At 38.6% G+C, this 18,119-nt stretch overlaps 1 protein-coding gene across 2 annotated transcripts in view; it reads left to right on the top strand.

Annotated features, from left to right (window-relative positions):
- Positions 1–18,119, top strand: part of LOC126278951 (medium-chain acyl-CoA ligase ACSF2, mitochondrial-like) — a 216,190-nt gene that overhangs the window by 167,630 nt on the left and 30,441 nt on the right. For both annotated transcript variants that reach the window (XM_049979228.1, XM_049979229.1), the window contains 4 exons: positions 10,423–10,518; positions 10,607–10,755; positions 17,125–17,293; positions 17,377–17,484. In XM_049979228.1, the coding sequence (XP_049835185.1) occupies positions 10,423–10,518; positions 10,607–10,755; positions 17,125–17,293; positions 17,377–17,484 (522 nt within the window). The remainder of the gene's footprint in view (positions 1–10,422; positions 10,519–10,606; positions 10,756–17,124; positions 17,294–17,376; positions 17,485–18,119) is intronic.

The following is an 18,119-nucleotide window of genomic DNA, read 5'->3' on the forward strand; positions in this document are numbered from 1 at the left end:
CACCAGTATATATGTGAACAAGTTATAATGAACCAAGTTTGCTATCGTTATTAAAATAGATAGCTATTTGGAATGGGATCCTGAGTTGGAAGAACGTAAAATAATTGCTTTTTCTAGTCGAAGCTTAAACAGACTTGTATTGAATCATACTGCAGTGGAAAAAGTTATTAGCAATAGTGTGGAGTTAACAAAAATTTGAAACCCTCATTTGGGGTTCTCAAATAGTAATCTATACCAACCACCAAGAACTTAACTTTTTGATGGGGAGTCATTTATACATAGCTGCCGCTTGCATTGGGTATTGTTTCTTCAACAGTTTCGTTTAGATATAAAATACATTGAAGGTTTAACACAATAAAGTTCCAGGCAGATTATCAGAATAGAAGGAATTTACAAAAACCAAGGGGCCTGAGATAATATTTGCTGTTAACTGTAGTTACACTGAAAATGAAAGAAACCTCACGAATCAAATAAAACAAGGAACATTGAAGTTTTAAGAGTAAAGTTCAAGAATGTAAGCAGGGGTTGCTACTACCAGCAGAGAGAGAATTATGGCTAGTGGTAAACTAAGTGTTACATTGATGAGAAAGTCAGAATACACAATTTTGGAAACTGTGTATTATTGGATATGCTCAGACAGCATTGGTGTGGTTCATATGTAAAGTTTATGGTTGTTTCAGTATACACATGAGTATTACACACATGAGTAAGTTTTGTCATTTCAGAGGCTTAAATAAATTTATTGAGCACCTGTATAACATGTCAGAAGGTAAAGGAGGATAATACTGGTATTTGTTATGCAGTGCATCAGATGTTGCCGAAAGGATTACATGATTTATCAGTTTCTGATTTTTATGCTCTGTTGCTGACTGATAGGTAGATGTCACATTTATATACATGCTTGTGGAATGCTGGTCCAAATATGTGTGCATATACTGAGACATTAATTAACTGTACGCAAAAATATTTTGCTGAAGTAGGAAAACTGAAGTGACTTATTACAGATAATGGAACACAATTTATTAGTCATAGTTTTTGACATGGGAAGGCATAAAATGTATTGCAGTTTCAAAATAAAGTCCAAAATCATAACCTTGTGAATGGATAATGAAGTAAATAGGAAGGTTACCTAGGACATAGTTCTCAAAGGCAAACAACCTAGGCGCAACTAAATGAACTACCCCACTTATCAAATGGATTGTCACTTGTAAGAATATTACACCACAAATTCATTGAGAGATCTACATTTGCCTCTGGCCACTTAAATAACTTCAATAACGCCTAACAAATTAAGTGGAAGAAGTGATGAAGTGGCATTTACGAGAATCAGCATGCAAATGATGGGGTAAATAAATTGAGGTGACAAGTCATGGGACACCCTAAAATTCCATGTGAAACCTCTTTTTGACTAGCATAGTGAAGCAGTTTGACATGGTATGGATTCAACAAGTTTTTGGGAGTCCCTTGCATAAATATTGAGCCATGCTCCTCTATAGCTGTCCATCATGAAAGTGTTGTTGGTGCAGGATTTTGTGCATGATTCATGTCAGGCAGCCTGGATGGCAAAATATTTGCTTGATTTGCCTAGAATATTCTTCAGACCTGTCACGAACAACTGTGGCCCCATTCTGTTGTTTAGGAACATTAAGTCCATGAATGGCCACAAATGGTGTCCAAGTAACTGAATATAACCATTGCCAGTCAGTGATTGGTTCATCTGGACCAGAGAAGCCAGTCCATTCCATGTAAACACAGCCCACACCATTATGGATCCACCAATGTGCAGTGTGCCTTGTTGGCAATTTGGATCCATGATTTCATACAGTCTGCACCACACCTGAATCCTACCACCATCTACTACCAACTGCAACTGGGATTCATCTGAGCAGGCCATGGTTTTCCAGTCGTCTGGAATCCAATGAATATGGTCACTAGTAGGGCAAGAGGGGCACTGCAGGTGAAGTCGTGCTTCTAGCACATGCACTTGCATCATTCGTCTGCTACCACAGCCCATTAATACTAAATTTTGCCACACTTTCTTAACAGATACATTTGTCTTACATCCCACATTGATTTCTGTGGTTGTTCCATGCAGTGTTGCGTGTCTGTTAGCACTGACAACTCTACACAAAGAGCACTGCTCTCGGTTGTTACATGATGGCCGTTGGCCACTGTGTTGTCGTTGTCGAGAGGTGATGTCTTAAACTTTGGTGATCTTGTTGTACTCTTCACGCTGTGGATCTCATAGTACTGAATTCCCTAATGATTTCTGAAATAGAATGTCCCATGTGCCTAGCTACAACTACCAATCCTTGTTCAAAGTCTGTAAATTCGGGTTGGAAACCTTTTCACATGAATTACCTGGCTCAAAATGACAGCTCCATCAATGCACTACCCTTTTATACCTTTTGTGCATGATACCACTGCCATCTGTGTACATGTATATCATGATCTCGTGGCTTTTGTAACCTCAGTGTAAAATGAAAAAGCAATTACATCAGTACTTAATGACTTATTGTTAGTCAAAGAAGTACATCAAAGCTCTAACATAAAGGAACACAAGAATTTTTTCCCAGGTACAGTGGACATTATATGATAATCAATAGATCACATCCAAAAGCAGTTTTCTTGCTAAAACCAAATACCCCTTTTTTTTGTACTGAACAACACAACAACACAACACAACATAAAACTAAAAACTACACTCATTCTTTGGCAACACACACAGAAGTGTAAGAGTTTGCTCACTTCATATGGCATGTCTCGTGTAATACACTTTATGAGTAATTTAAATTAAAGAGCTGGTAAATAATAAAGGCCTATCTTAACCACCTTTGTTGGTTAAAGAATTTTTTGATCTATTTGGAACTGTGCACATTAATAACAAAGACATAAGCAGAAAAGAACATTTATTTATAGTTGTTTATTAAAAAGCATGAAGATTTCACATTCTATAGATGCAGCTTCGGTAAGACATTGTCTACGATTTCGCTGTAGCAGCTACTTTCTCCATGAAGTCTGCCATTTTTATATCACGATGACTGACACCATTAACATCTTGAGATGCCAGTGTAACTTGTACTTTATTGTAGACATTAAATCATTCAGGATAATGATCCATCTTCTCCGCCAAGAGTGCAACACGAGTCATGAAACCAAATGCCTCATTGAAGTTGTTAAATATAAAATCCTTAGCAATGGCATCTCGATTCTCTGTAACTTTCAAGCCTTTCCCCAACAGTGGTTGGAGAACTTGTGTTTGCTCCTCCTCACTCAGCTTGCCAGACATTTTCTTATGTCTTGTACTTTCATATGACTACCAATACCTAAGTTGAAAGTTTGATTCTTGTGCAGGAGCCGCTTAACCAAAACATTAATAATCGTATTTGGATTACCTTGAACTTCAATGATATACTTTTTTTTCTAATTTAGGACGCACTGAACCAAGCTGCAGATTGACCTTCTCTACAGCGATGAAGCTTAAATATTTGTTCAGTAGTAATTCCCTTAATTTTAGAAAACTAGAGGGTAGTTGTTAGCTGAAAATAGAAACATTTGGTAACGCTGAAGAATTATAAATACAATTACGGTACTTTCATTTCAACGTTTCTCAATTATAGTATGTAATGATTTTTGGTGTGTGTACTGCCACCTGTCGGATCTCTAGGTCAGCTGTACCACTACAGTGCTTCAAGCAATCGAGCGTAGCGGCAAGTACAAGACATAAGAAAATGTCTGGCAAGCTGAGTGAGGAGGAGCAAACACAAGTTCTCCAACCACTGTTGGGGAAAGGCTGGAAAGTTACAGAGAATCGAGATGCCATTGCTAAGGATTTTATATTTAACAACTTCAATGAGGCATTTGGTTTCATGACTCGTGTTGCACTCTTGGTGGAGAAGATGGATCATCATCCTGAATGATTTAATGTCTACAATAAAGTACAAGTTACACTGGCATCTCAAGATGTTAATGGTGTCAGCCATCGTGATATAAAAATGGCAGACTTCATGGAGAAAGTAGCTGCTACAGCGAAGTCGTAGACAATGTCTTACCGAAGCTGCATCTATAGAATGTGAAATCTTCATGCTTTTTAATAAACAACTATAAATAAATGTTCTTTTCTGCTTATGTCTTTCTTTGTTATTAATGTGGACAGTTCCAAATAGATCAAAAAATTCTTTAACCAACAAAGGTGGTTAAGATAGGCCTTTATTATTTACCAGCTCTTTAATTTAAATTACTCATAAAGTGTATTACACGAGACATGCCATATGAAGTGAGCAAACTTTTACACTTCTGTGAGTGTTGCCAAAGAATGAGTGTAGTTTTTAGTTTTATGTTGTGTTGCTGTGTTGTTCAGTACAAAAAAAAAAAAGAAAAGAGAAAAAGTGAAGTAAAACCTCGTAAAACCAAATACCGGTTGAATAAAAGGTTCATACAGTGTGGGTGTGCAGAAATAGAAGCCACTAGTTACCTAGAAGTTCACAACTTTGTATAATATTATAAGTAACAATAATTGTAAATACGACAAAGTAAATGGAGGATAAGGCACATTTGTCAACAATCAGCTTGAATTCAACAATATTATAGCAATAAATAATTAGTGCAAAAGATACCAGAGAAATTGCAGATTTGTAAATGAGTAGTCACTTTTTTTGAGTAACAGAAACTACTGATTTGATGTGATCGAAACAGTAAATAAGGCATTTACTGTAAGTTTTACACTGTTCGAATAGCAAATCAGAAAAATATTTCACGAATGCTTGCTGTGTCAGTAGTGCATATGTCAAAAATATATTTATATTAAAGACAGATCAAATAGAAATTTATTTCATTATGGCTAGGTACCTGAATAATCACAAGAGACATGGTATGATATTTATGACATTAGATGTTACTTAGGACAATTATGATTTACATATTATGAATTTTCTTTTTATCACGAGTTGTTGCATCTGTATCAACACTTTTATAACGTGGGTTTGTTGGGACTACTTTTTGAGGATTTGACCAGGAGAAACTGTGACACTTTGTTCTGTAGAGCATGCTGAATATCTTTGTCCTCAGAGCTCATAATGATGTATCTGTCAGACAGGAAACTGTGGTGGGTTGATGGGAATGATGCAGACATACTAATGAAGTGTCGTTTGATAAGTGCAGACACCAAAGAGAAAAGTACACTTTGGATAAGGTAGATAGCCAAATAGTAGAATAAGGAAGAAATTGATAAGAATACTTAACACTCTTGTGGAGAGACATTGAATAAGTATGTAAAGGGTATTGTGAATTGTTAAATTAAGAATCTGCAGTGAGACAAATGTTCCGTAGAACACACATTAGCTAAAGTGTAAAAATGCTAGTGTACTACCGGTACTATTACTCATTGAGTATAAATGGTTGAGCAAACAACTGTAATGGTGAGAGGATCTTTCCACAAGCCAGACCTTAATTACAAGCAAAGAATAGTGATTAAAATAGCAGTAGCCACAAATCCCACTTGTTTATTTCATAATCAAAGGCCATTCGTAGATCAGACTGAGACAAATAAAGATATATAGAATGATGGACACTTTAAGCTGCAGTAGGTAGATGTAAAACAATACAGGAAAGGCTAGGTTATCATAGATTTGCTTTAATGTGAGAAAATGGGTTTATACTAGAGAACTGTAGAAAATTACGGATAAAGATCTTACAGTGACATCAGAGTACTGTCAGACAAGTAAAATAAGGAATGTCTGAGTAGCATTGTAACAGAATAATAAAAAGGTGTTGTACTGTTTAGTTATGATAAAAAGGTGAAGTGTAACTGCAGTGATGAAGGATGAATTGAAGACTGGTAGACAGATCCAGAAGAGTGAACTATGCTACGGTCCTGTGAAATTAAGAAAGAAATGGCATATACCATATACAAGGTCTGTTCAAAAAATTCTGGAACTTCATGCACAAAATTTTTTACCTTTTACTTATAACAAGATTATGAGAAGTAAAGTTGCTACTCACCATATAGTGGAGATGCTGAGTCACAAAAAAAAAAAAAACACCTCGCACTCACACATGAGAGTTTCTGTGAACGTTTTTGTGAGAGTTTGTGTGCACGTTTTTGGTGGTGTGTTGTTGACAAAGGCCTTAATGGCTGAAAGATTTAATTGTGAGTGTCTTTTTGTTGTGCCTATCTGCGACTCAATATCTCGAGTGTATGGTGAGCAGCAACTTTCCTTCTCATAATATTGTTACATCCCATCCTAGATTTTCCATGGTTTGATTTACCTTCTACTTATTGTGCATGGTCTCCTTCGAAATACTCTCCTCTACAAGTGATACTTAACTCCCAATGCCGTTTCCATTTTTGGAAGCAATCTAGGTATGCCTTTTGCTGGATCGCATGAAGTGCCATCTGCGAATTTCATTTTATCTAGTGTGTCGTTGGAGATTTTCATCCTTTCAATGGGTTTTTCAACTTTGGAAATAAAAAAGTCTGCAGGGGCCTGGTCTGGAGAGTATGGAGGATGAGGCAGCAAAGTGATTTAGTTTTTTGTGCAATAGTCATGCATCAACAGGAATAAATGTGCAAGTGCATTATCATGATGCAAGAGCCATAAATTGTCTCATTACTTTTCAGGCCATTTTCTTCTCACATTTTTTCACAGGCATTGCAGCACATCCCAATAGTACCATCGATTAACAGGTTGTCCCTGGGACAAGAATTCATGATGAACTAATCCTTCAAAGTCAAAACTATCAGCATAGCTTTGATATTTGACCTTTCCCAACGCATTCTGAAGATAGAACCTTGGTCTCAACATCATAACCGTAGACTCATGTCCCATCATCGGCTGTTGTTCTCGTAAGGAACATCCCTTTCTCATTTGTGCTCATCACAGACTGCGAGGTGAAGGTCTTTCTGTTCTTGACTCGTGGGTCTTGGCCGCAACACAATGCATTCCAAGATGCTGTGTCAGGATTTCATGACATGATCCAACTGAAATGTTGGATTCTTCTGTAATCTCTCAGACAGTCAGGCTTGGATCAGCATGCACAATTTTGTTGACATTCCTGACGTGAGTGTCATTCTGAGATGTCGAGTGGCGTCACAAATGAATGTGATCTTTAACTCCTGTCGGGTCATTTTTAAACCATGTGAACCATTTGTAACACTGAGAATGGCTTAAGCATGCATCACTGTAGGTTTCTTGCATCATTTGCTGTGTCTCTGTGAAGGTTTTCTTGAGTTTCAGGCAAAATTTAATACAGATGCATTGCTCCTCTAACTCTGCCATCTTGAGATTCTCAAACCGTGTGACAACGTTCTACTCAAAAAAGTAGTGAAAAATAACTAACGGACATACAAGAATGAAACTTCCAGCAGTTACACATTAAACACAGGCTTGTGCAGGGACGGAAGCGCATTTTGCTTCAAGACACCATTGGTGTGAAATTATGAATGTTCCAGAATTTTTTGAACAGACCTCATATTTGTAGGGATTGAAGTGGGACACTGTCATGGAAATAAAGAAAGAAAGATTGTGCAGTAAGGTCTAATGATTATTTGACAGTGTAATTAAATAGTTACAGTGAAGATTGTTATGTATCTGGAGAGGTTTTCCTTACTAGTGAAGGTAATGAGAACAGTGCTAATTGCAAGGGGTGGAGACCTTTTACATCTCCATATGTACAAATGCAAGAGAATTTGAAATATTGGGGTGTACTCATGGAAGTTAAGGAATCTGTATTAGTTACTTCTAGAAAATAATGTTGTATACATTTGTAAGTTCTGTGTAAAAATATTAAATGAAAATGTGAGATGTCAGCATTAGAAAATTTAAAAGCAAATTTGTCCTCTTATATTATCAAGCCCAAGCAAAAAGAATATCTACATAAGTGAAAAAAATTTTAAATATTGATGAAGAGAGTTTTGTACAGAATTGTAAAAGAAAACAATCACTTGCTGTGATAATTTTGACCTAGTGAATAGAAAGAAATATGTTTTCTTGGGGATTTATGGTCTGTTAGTAACTGCATAGTAATCAGTTATGATGTGTGAAATATATGTATCTGTTGGATATGTATTACAGTCATGATGTGTGTAATTAAGAGTTATTACACCTATCTGTTGGAGCTGTACTACAGCATTGGTAATGTGTACAGTTAAGAAATTTGTACATGACATCTTTAGCTTCAGTATGGGGATATTAGTGTATCGGGATCTGTTAGCAAGTATCCTAGTTCACCAGAAGAATCATCCAGACAAAAGATGATCGCAAGAGGAAATAGATAGAAATAGTGTGCAAGGCGAAATTAGACTGTCCGCACTGCTTTATATTGACACAGCTGCTATGGGAGGTTCAAGGTACATTGGGGAGAATGTGAGGTATCTACCAGCTGGGGCCACTTGTTTATTCTGTGATACCTCCTATTGAAGGTATCATGGGCTTTAAAATACAGGAGAGTTGAAACAAATGTTCGTTCAGTCATTCCATAGCTTGGAGTCGAAGTTGCGATCTTTCAGTTGGCATTCACTGCAAGATGGAACAAAGTGCAGAAGAGTTGGATGGTGAAGCATGGTGGTGGCACGGATTGTGCTGACCACCAGAACAAGGTAGCAAGATGATGATGTATCAAGAAGACACACTTTAGGTAACATATGGCAATCTAAAACTATGTTCAAGGTGCACTCAAGCTGTATAAAGCATACCCATAGCTTTTATCACAGTCGCTCTCAAATTTTACAGCATATGCCTATGCACAAAAAACATGGATTATTTTTGTATCACGTCTACTCCCGACCCCCTTTCCATATTAAAAATATCCTTTTGGAAGGAGCAACACCTGCCCCATTACCCAACTTGCACACCCTATTCTAGCCCTGTGACAGGCATTGTCTATCCTAGAAGAGGCAGGGCCACCTTTGAAAGCAGTCACATTGTATACCAACTCTGATGCATATTTTGCGGAGCCTTTTGCATGACTGTAAGCCTTTGCTCCTTTCATTATTTATAGTCTTCCCCCAGAACTTCCCAGTATCATATTAAAACAATTTCTATTATGAGCAACCCTGGAGATAGTGATGGTGCACAAATTCTGGAATATTATAAGATATCTAATGTTTCTCCCCTTTCGCAGTGTTTGTGTAAGACTACTGAATGATTTGCAGAATCTAAGGCGTTAAACAATTCAAGAATAGCCCAATAAAATACAAAGATTAAGACAATGAGTTGGGTCTAGGCAAAGCAATCAAATCTAATGAAATGAGATACGTATTTAAAGGGTTCCAAACGTAATAGCTCAATTAAAATAACCCTGAGACTGACAGTCCATTGGCAGCTGGCAGTATTTTTTGACATGGCTCAGCATGAACCTACAAAACAGGTGATGCAGCAAGTGCATGGCAGTTGAGAAAGAACTATTACCAGGTGCCTGGCGGCTTGTTGAAGCCAACCATTTGACTCGCTTAATTGTCAGTCATAAAGTTATTTTAAACAAGGTTTAATGTGAAAGTTTCAAAAACAGTGATTATGTGGCATAGAAAGTACATATCGTCTTCATACTGGAATGTATAGATGCAATCCTTGCATTAAGATATTTATTTCCACTAGGCTACAAAATAATTACTTTATTTATTTTGTTGTAAACAGCCACAACATAAGAAGAGGTCAACATAACATTAGAGGCAGTTCATAAAATGCGTTAATACTGTAAATTCATTGTGGAATCCATCTGCATAGCTAATATTGCCTGAAGTTGCCTCCTACCAGAGCTTGAAAGTACTGCTAGAGTTGTAAAAGTTCTTTTGTTATCACAAGACTGGTTTTGGGCTCTTATACGTCCATGTTCAGGTATCGTAACTTGATGCTGTGAGCCCCCCCTCCCCCGCGCAGTGGATGTGTACAAGGCGCGGCGCACTATCTACAACTTTCAACCTCTGGTATAATGCTCAGCTGCAGATGTTCCTCCAACAGGATTGCTTGAAATGGCCTGTTAATGTCAAAATGTGCAATAGCTACAGAAGTACATTTTCTGATGCATCAGTTTAAAAATCAAGTTTTCTCAAATTGTTGAGATTGGTTTTGACTACTTTCAGCTCTTCCATGGCTTATTCTCATTTTAATGACTCACGACATTAGAATTCTAAATTGAGAGGCCTACTGAGAGAGGGTCTTATGCCACTTAGACAAGAAAAGGTACATATTATTTTCTAAACCATTGCATTGAGGCCTTATTTGTACAGTAAGTGGTTAATTTTTTACTTCTTAACTTAGTGTCGGGTAAATTATGCAAAAGTTGGCTAACAAGAAAATATAATCCTTTCTTTATGCATGATAATACAAAATTGTCCCATTGGCAGTTTGGTGTAATTAATTTTTTTCTGTTACATTTTCATAGTTTATGCAATTGCTTTGTTTTTAATATGTATATCTTTAATAGGGCACAACCGGACATCCAAAAGCAACCTTGTTAAGTCACCATAGTGTTGTCAACAACTCATATTTCTTGGGTGAGAGAGCAGGCCTATATAAAAAGGTAAGTTATATATTATTTAACCTATTACCTGAGAGATTTAAATATAGTAATATGGGTATTCAAGAGCAGGGAATCTGTTGTGTTCTAGCATCATCGTATATGTCTACAAGTGCCCTTTTTTCACTGTTTTGGAAATGTGTGTGGAGTTCTCAATTCACTGCATCATGGGTGTACACTTGTGTTACCTTCAGCGGGTTTCAAAGGAGAGGATTCAGCAAAAGCAATACTGAAAGAAAAGTAAGTTTTTTTTTAATAATCTCATCATAATTAACAATTAGTTGCAGACCAAAGTGCTTAAAGGCTAATTGATAGTCTTCTGAACTGAATGTTACAAACATTCATCGACTCAGCCAGGCACAGGTACAAAATATAAATTCTGGTGTACTGTGATTTATTTAGAACAAACTACAGACAATTATACAGACACACTAAATAGTCACTGTAAACGAAACATGAATTGAACACACACACACACACACACACACACACACACACACACACACACACACACACACACCAACTCATAGCTCTTTGATGATGTGCTGATGTTTGCTGCTACATCAGCCCCTACTCTGGGGAAGGTGGATTGTCATCAACGAATTGAAATGGGAAATGTACGTGCCATCCAAGGCGTGTTCAGCACTTGGGTTGAGTTTCTCATTCACCTGGAAATGTGGCTGGTTACATTGTGCAAGCATTTGTAGTAATGCAGGTAACATGAAGACTGGGTTTGACATTGATACAAAATTTATGTGGTTCTTTTGTCTCAGCTAGTGACATGACAAGGGCCCGTGTATGGAACTGTCACTGCGAGTTTCACTCTATCTGTGCATAGCATAACATGTGTGCATATAGGTAGGTGAAGTTCCATGTCTTGGTGCTTTGTGAGGTTGGATTTGATTCACCTGTTCCCTTGGGCAAGAAATGAAATATGTAAGATTGATGTCATCCATCTTGACTGCACTTAGAAGAGTTGCCTCACTTGGCAGTTACTGGGCTTTGTCACATAAATGAGCTCAACTGATGGAGAGTCCAGGTCAGGTTCATAAACGCTTCACATACTGAGCAAGACCAATGGTATGGTTGATGTCCAGTGTGGATCATTACACATGATTGTGGCTCCTAATGAACTGTGGCAGTGTTCTCTCTAGCCATTACTTGTTGAGTGATAGTGTGTGGTCTTGTGATGTACGGCACAACAGAGTTTGCTCAGCTGGGCAAACAATTTAGACTCAAATTGTTGGCTGTGGTCTGTTGTGATATGTAGCAAACAACCAAAGCTTGAAATCCAATGTGAAATGGAGGCGGCGGCCAGTGTTCCTGCTGAAATATTGTTGACTGGTATGGCTTCAGGCCAGTGGGTAAATCAGTTGATTGCTTTTAATAGGTATTGTTGACTATTCAGTAAAGGCACATGTGCAAATCATGTGGCTGCATCAGGGAAATTTCACACAGACACAGGAATGTGCATGTAGTGACATACTTCACTACATTGACACTGAACACATGCATGAGTCCACACATGATAATCTTTCTGCATACCAGACCAAATGAAATGGTTAGCAATCAGTTAAACTGTAGATCTGATACCAGGATGGTGAAAGTTATGAAGGCTCTCAGTAGCTTGTCTGGAGAGACTTCACAATAAAGCTTTACATTTGTGGCAGGAACACCAATCAGTTTCAGCTGAAGATTATAGGAAGCATCTTTGAGAAGGCCCTGAAGCTTCTGATCTGACTTTTGTGCTTTAGGAAGTTAGCAAAATCTATAGCATTCATTGTGCTGTTTACATGGGGTAGGCAGTCAAACTACTGTTTTATCAGTTCCGGCTGTGTAGTGTATGTCAGTGCCAAATTGAGTGATAAATTCCAACTGATTGTATTGCTGTGGCGTGCATTTATCATTAATCTCTTGGAAGGCACAGAAGGGTTTTGTCGCTGGGGAAAATGGTAAACACTCTTGCCTCCAACTGTGTGCAAAGTATTAAATACTTTGCAGTCAAACTCACTTCCTTTTTAATTGTGATAGAGATTGTGTGAATAAAATGCAGTTGGCTTCAGTGCACCATCTGTGTCTTGTTCCAGTGCTGAACTGACTGCAGTTTGACTTGATATAATATGCCAGACAACATGGGCGCCAATTGTGGAGACAATGACCATGGACTACGGGAAAGGTGAATGATGCCTTCCTTCTGCTTAATATTGTATTCCGCCTTGGCAACAGCATAGCTATCAGGAGTAAATCCTCTTCGCCTATATGAAATTGGTGGGCTACAGAAGTCTTAATGTAGTGCACAAGGTTGTGACATACCTCGTTAAGTGCACCTGAAGGTAATGTAGTACCTGGGAACTGCTACAGGAGCTTGGTGTATCTGCTGCCTACCGACTGGATAAGCTTGGCACTGTTCATTGCTGCACTGCATCAAAAACCAGTAGCAGCTAGGCCAGTGATGAGATACACTATGTAATCAAAAGTATCTGGACACCTGGCTGAAAATGACTTAAAAGTTCGTGGCACCCTCCATCACTAATGTTGGAATTCAGTATGGTGTTGGCCCATCCTTAGCCTTGATGACAGCTTCCACTCTTGCAGGTGTACATTCAGTCAGGTGCAGGAGTGTTTCTTGGAGAATGGCAGCCCATTCTTCATGGAGTGCTGCACTGAGGAGAGGTATCAGTGTCAGGTGATGAGGCCTGGCATGAAGTCGGCAGTCCAAAACATCCAAAAGGTGTTCTATAGGATTCAGGTCGGGACTCTGTGCAGGCCAGTCCATTACAGGGAGGTTATTGCCATGTAACTGCTCAGCCAGAGGCCATACATTATGAGCAGGTGCTCGATCGTGTTGAAAGACGCAATTGCCATCCCTGAATTGGCCTTCAAAAGTGCTAGTAGATGCTTAAAACATCAATGAAGGCCTGTGCTGTGATACTGCCACGCAAAATAAGGGGTGCAAGCTCCCTCCATGAAAAACATGACCACACCCTAACACCACTGCCTCAAAATTTTACTGTTCCCATTACACATGCTGGCAGATGATGTTCACCAGGCATTCACCATATTCACATCCTGCCATCGGATAACCACATTGTCTACTGTGATTCTTCACTCCACGCAATGTTTTTCCACTGTTCAGTCATCCAGTGTTTATGCTCCTTACACCAACCGAGGCATCGTTTGGTATATACCGGTGTGATGGGTGGTTTATGAGCAACTGCCCCACCATGAAATCAGTTTTCGCACCTCCCGCTTAACAGTCATAGTACTTGCAGTAGGTCCTGATGCAGTTTGGAATTCCTGTGTAACGGTCTGGATAGAAGTCTGCCTATTACACATTACAACACTCTTCAACTGTCAGCGGTCTCTGTCATTCAACAGATGAGGTCAGCCTGTACACTTTTGTGCTGTACATGTCCCTTCACATTTCCACTTCACTATCAAATCTGAAACAGTGTACCTAGGGATATTCAAGAGTGTGGAAATCTTGTGTACAGACGTATGACACAAGTAACACCCAATCACTTGACCACATTCAAAGTCCGTGAGTTCTGCGGAGCACCCTATTCTGCTCTCATGAAGTTTAACGACTACTGAGGTCGCTGATATGGAGTACCTGGCAGTAGGTGGCAGCACAGTGCACCTAATATGGATAAACGTATGCTTTTGAGGGTGTACAGATACTTATCACATAATGTACATGTTGACGATGTCTGGCAGTAGACAGTAGTGCACCAGAAAGTCAGCTCAGTTAATGGATTAAGTCATGTGTGCTATGGTAAAGTTCCAAACAGAAGTGCGAGATAATCCCAAATTCATTTCCATGTGTTGTGTGCTGAAGGTTACTGTGCTAGAGTTTTTGGCTGCAGAGAGGTAGAGTGAAGTTGGCTGCCAATGCTCAGGCAACAGGATCAGTGTTAAAAATCAATCCTGCATCCACGAGAAACATCCATTGTATCTTCCAATCCATTATGAAGGAGCACAAGGATGGCAACTGTCAAGTGAGTGCATGTATGTCCAATTGCCGTTACTGTTTGGGAAAGCACACAGTGCATTTACATGCCTGGTCTTTGAATTTCCAGTGTCACCAAAAAATGTCAGACAAAGGCTCTGCTGTGCTGCTCACTACTGGAGAGTTCATGGAGGAATGACTTGTTGACCTCTGATTGTGGCAAGAGAATAGCTTACTGGTTTCTTGGCTTAAGGCATCAACCTTGTTAACGAGGTATTCATAATGTGCATGAATCACTGTGGCCAACGATGTGCTGTTACGTGCTGGTGCTGGTGCTGCTGAACTGTGTGGGGTGGCACAATAGTGTCGTGAATTCTACCTGCTGCATCTGCTATGGCATCAAGTGGCGTCTGTCTGGGCCGCTTCAGTGGCATTTACTTGAGCTGGCAGTTGGGTGCTCCAGTGTGTGGAGCACTGTATCTGGTATCGTGCCTGTGTTGGCGCTGTTGAGTAGATGTTGGAGATACTGTGATGTGTTTCTGTCTCCGATGTCTTCCTGTGTAAGTACTTGCATCATGTGCTCTTCTTGTGAGGCAGATACTCTGCTTATCAGCTCTCCCTTGAGCTTCTCGTATGACTGTTTCAGGTGCTGTGGTTGTTATGTCCTGGACGTCTGCAACACCAGAGCAAATTCTGTGGAGTCTGTGGTTACTCGAGTGAAGAGAAATTGCCTTAACTTGAGTAAACCATAGTGTAGGATTGTGTGGTCAAAATGAGTTATTCAAACTGTGAATCTTCCTGCGGCGGGTACATCTGCCAGTGTGGAAAATTTTGACTTTTTGAGAAATTGAGCATAATTACTATCGTAATGCAGGTTTATTCACACTGGCTAATCACGCCAGGGTCACAACTGTCACAAGACTAGTTGAGTCTTCTGAACCAAATGCTACAACTATACCTGAACTCAGATGAGGCAAACCCACAAAATATCACCTCTGGTGGACTGTGTCCTGTGATCAAAAATCTATGTAGAAAAAGCATCAAAACTTACACAGACCCACTAAATAGTTATGTTTAACTGTAAATTGAATGTTAATTGAAACAAGGACAGATACAGTTTCAATAGAAGTCACAGCTCAAATGATAACTAATGGAAATGCTACAGATGAAAATCAACAGTCATGGAGAATCAGTGTACAAGAGAGGATAAACAGTGCTCTTTGTGTTGATTGCCTGAATGTGTTTGACAGCTACGATGAAAAAAATCGGCTGATATCTTGTTGACATTGTGTACAGATTCTGCCACTGAAAAAGCTTTAGTAAGCTTGGAGAAGTGCACCAGGTTCTTAAATAGACTATAATACTTGTCATTTACCATGCCAAAAATAATAATACATATTGGTACATTCAGCAGTGCACCCAGTCTAAAGAAATTTGTACCTTAACTTTGCTCATGCCGCAAAAGCTTGTGCTGTTATTGAAAAGGCTAATTTTTAATCTCTAATTTCTCAGTAGGTACACCAGACTGCTCAGTCTATAAAGTGACTAAACTCATTCACAATAATTAAGTGAAAAAATAGAGAAATTAGTGGAAAAGAATAGAGAAAAAGGACCAGGTGTCAACTACACACACGCACACACACACACACAGAGAGAGAGAGAGAGAGAGAGAGAGAGAGAGAGAGAGAGAGAGAGAGAGAGAGAGAGAGAGAGAGACAGGAATTAAATGCAACACTTAATGATATTGTGGACAAAGACAATTAAAAAATGTGAAGTGTACGAAGTGAAACCAGTGTGTGGGAAGATAAACTGTACTTAATTGGAATAAGTCGTATCAGGACTTCTCAGAGTATGACATGTCATGTTATTAAATAGTATATAAGAAAGTTACACAGTCAAAATGCTTGCTTCCATTTTCACCATAAACTATTATTTTGTTAAGTATTTGTATGAGAACAGGTCACTAGTCAGTGAAAAGAGAAGCCATTAAGCAATGGTATGTGCATGAAGAAAATGTCAATTAGCAGCTGAGATTTTTTACAAGCAGTGAACACTAAAACCTGCAATCATCATTTTTTCTAAGTATGGTTAAATAGTAATCTAATATAGAAAGCTCTCAAACTAGCTGGAATATGGATTTGCAATTTTCCTGACATAATATCTATCATTCTTTGACATGAGGTTTTCTGGTCAAAGACCACTGTTTAAACTTATAGCATACTTTGTAAATGCCTTATCTGTTAAGGCCTGGGTCAGTTTTGTTGATGGTTTAACATACCACATCACTGAGTCTTAATGTTTTTTTTATGTTCTTTCCTGAAAAATGGAAGAAATTTATTACTGTATCAATTGTTAGTCATCCCATTCATTTCAGCAGCACTCAAGTTTTGGCCAAATTCAAACTTAATGACTCAGGCTATTACGTGACAATACTGTGGAATTATGATCATTCCAGGAAAGAACTATCTTCTAAAACTACACTTGTAGCTGTTCATGTCTGAAATGTATGTCAAGCTGTGTCATCCATACATTAACTCAGTAAAAAATTGTAGTAAATTATTTTAATCTTATTGTTTCTTTTTTGTTGAAGTTGTGTGATGGAAAGGAGATGAAGAGCCAAAACAGTTTACTTTAGTCACAGCTTTTGTTTCTTGTTGCAGATGCTCTGTTCTGTATGGTACCCCTACTATGAATATAGATCTGTTAAATTTTGTAGAAAGTTCTGGATTGAAAATAAACTCATTAGAAATTTTGGCAAGTGGTGGTGCAATATCTTCACCAGACCTGTATGAAAAGTTAACCAGAACATTTGGACTTGAGAGAGTTACAGTAAGGAACAATAAATAAGTTACTTAAGTTTTAATGAACTAGTAAATTTGCTGGGTTTTATAACTTTGGTGTCCTATTTGCAGACTTTCTATGGCATGACTGAAACTGCTCCCTTGTCATTCATTCCTGAGGAAAATGATCCACCAGAGAAAACGTACACTACTGTTGGCAGAGTCATTGACCATGTTGAGGTAAATAGTTGCACATAAAGTGTGTTTTATCTGTTTAAAATGCAATGGTGTTAAACTGTAGATGTGTCGTCATGTTTGATATTCATGACAGTGGGAAAATATGCACTGCACTGAAAACTAACAAAACTGCTGTTCCCCTCCCTTCACACACATTTGCCCACTGAACTGCATCCCACTATATATCCGAGAGTTGGAACTTAAATACAGTTTTAGTTTATTTACACTTTCTCTGCACAGGGACTGGGTGTTTGTGTTGTCCTCATCATTTCATCATCATTATTTGTGATAGTGGTTAGATTGGATTGTGTAAAAAAGAAATTGGACTGTGTAAAACTTCGGACCTTGTACGGGCACTGATGAACGTGCGGTTGAGCACCCCACAAACAGAACATAATTACTTTTCAGTACAGCCTACTCCCTCTACCTACTTTATCTGTTCCATATTTTGCGTTCTTCCTACATATTTGTACATGTTTTTACACGTTTTTATTCTCCAATATGGGTCCTAGCTCCTTCCATCTACACCAATACAGAAAAGTTTCTCTATGTGTAACCAGAACCTAGACCCGCATACTGTTCCTGCATTGTCCATGGAAACACCATCAAATGGCCCATCTCTGGCTGCAACTCCTCCT

This window comes from Schistocerca gregaria, chromosome 6 (genome assembly GCF_023897955.1).
Source record: "Schistocerca gregaria isolate iqSchGreg1 chromosome 6, iqSchGreg1.2, whole genome shotgun sequence".
Lineage (NCBI taxonomy): Eukaryota > Metazoa > Arthropoda > Insecta > Orthoptera > Acrididae > Schistocerca > Schistocerca gregaria.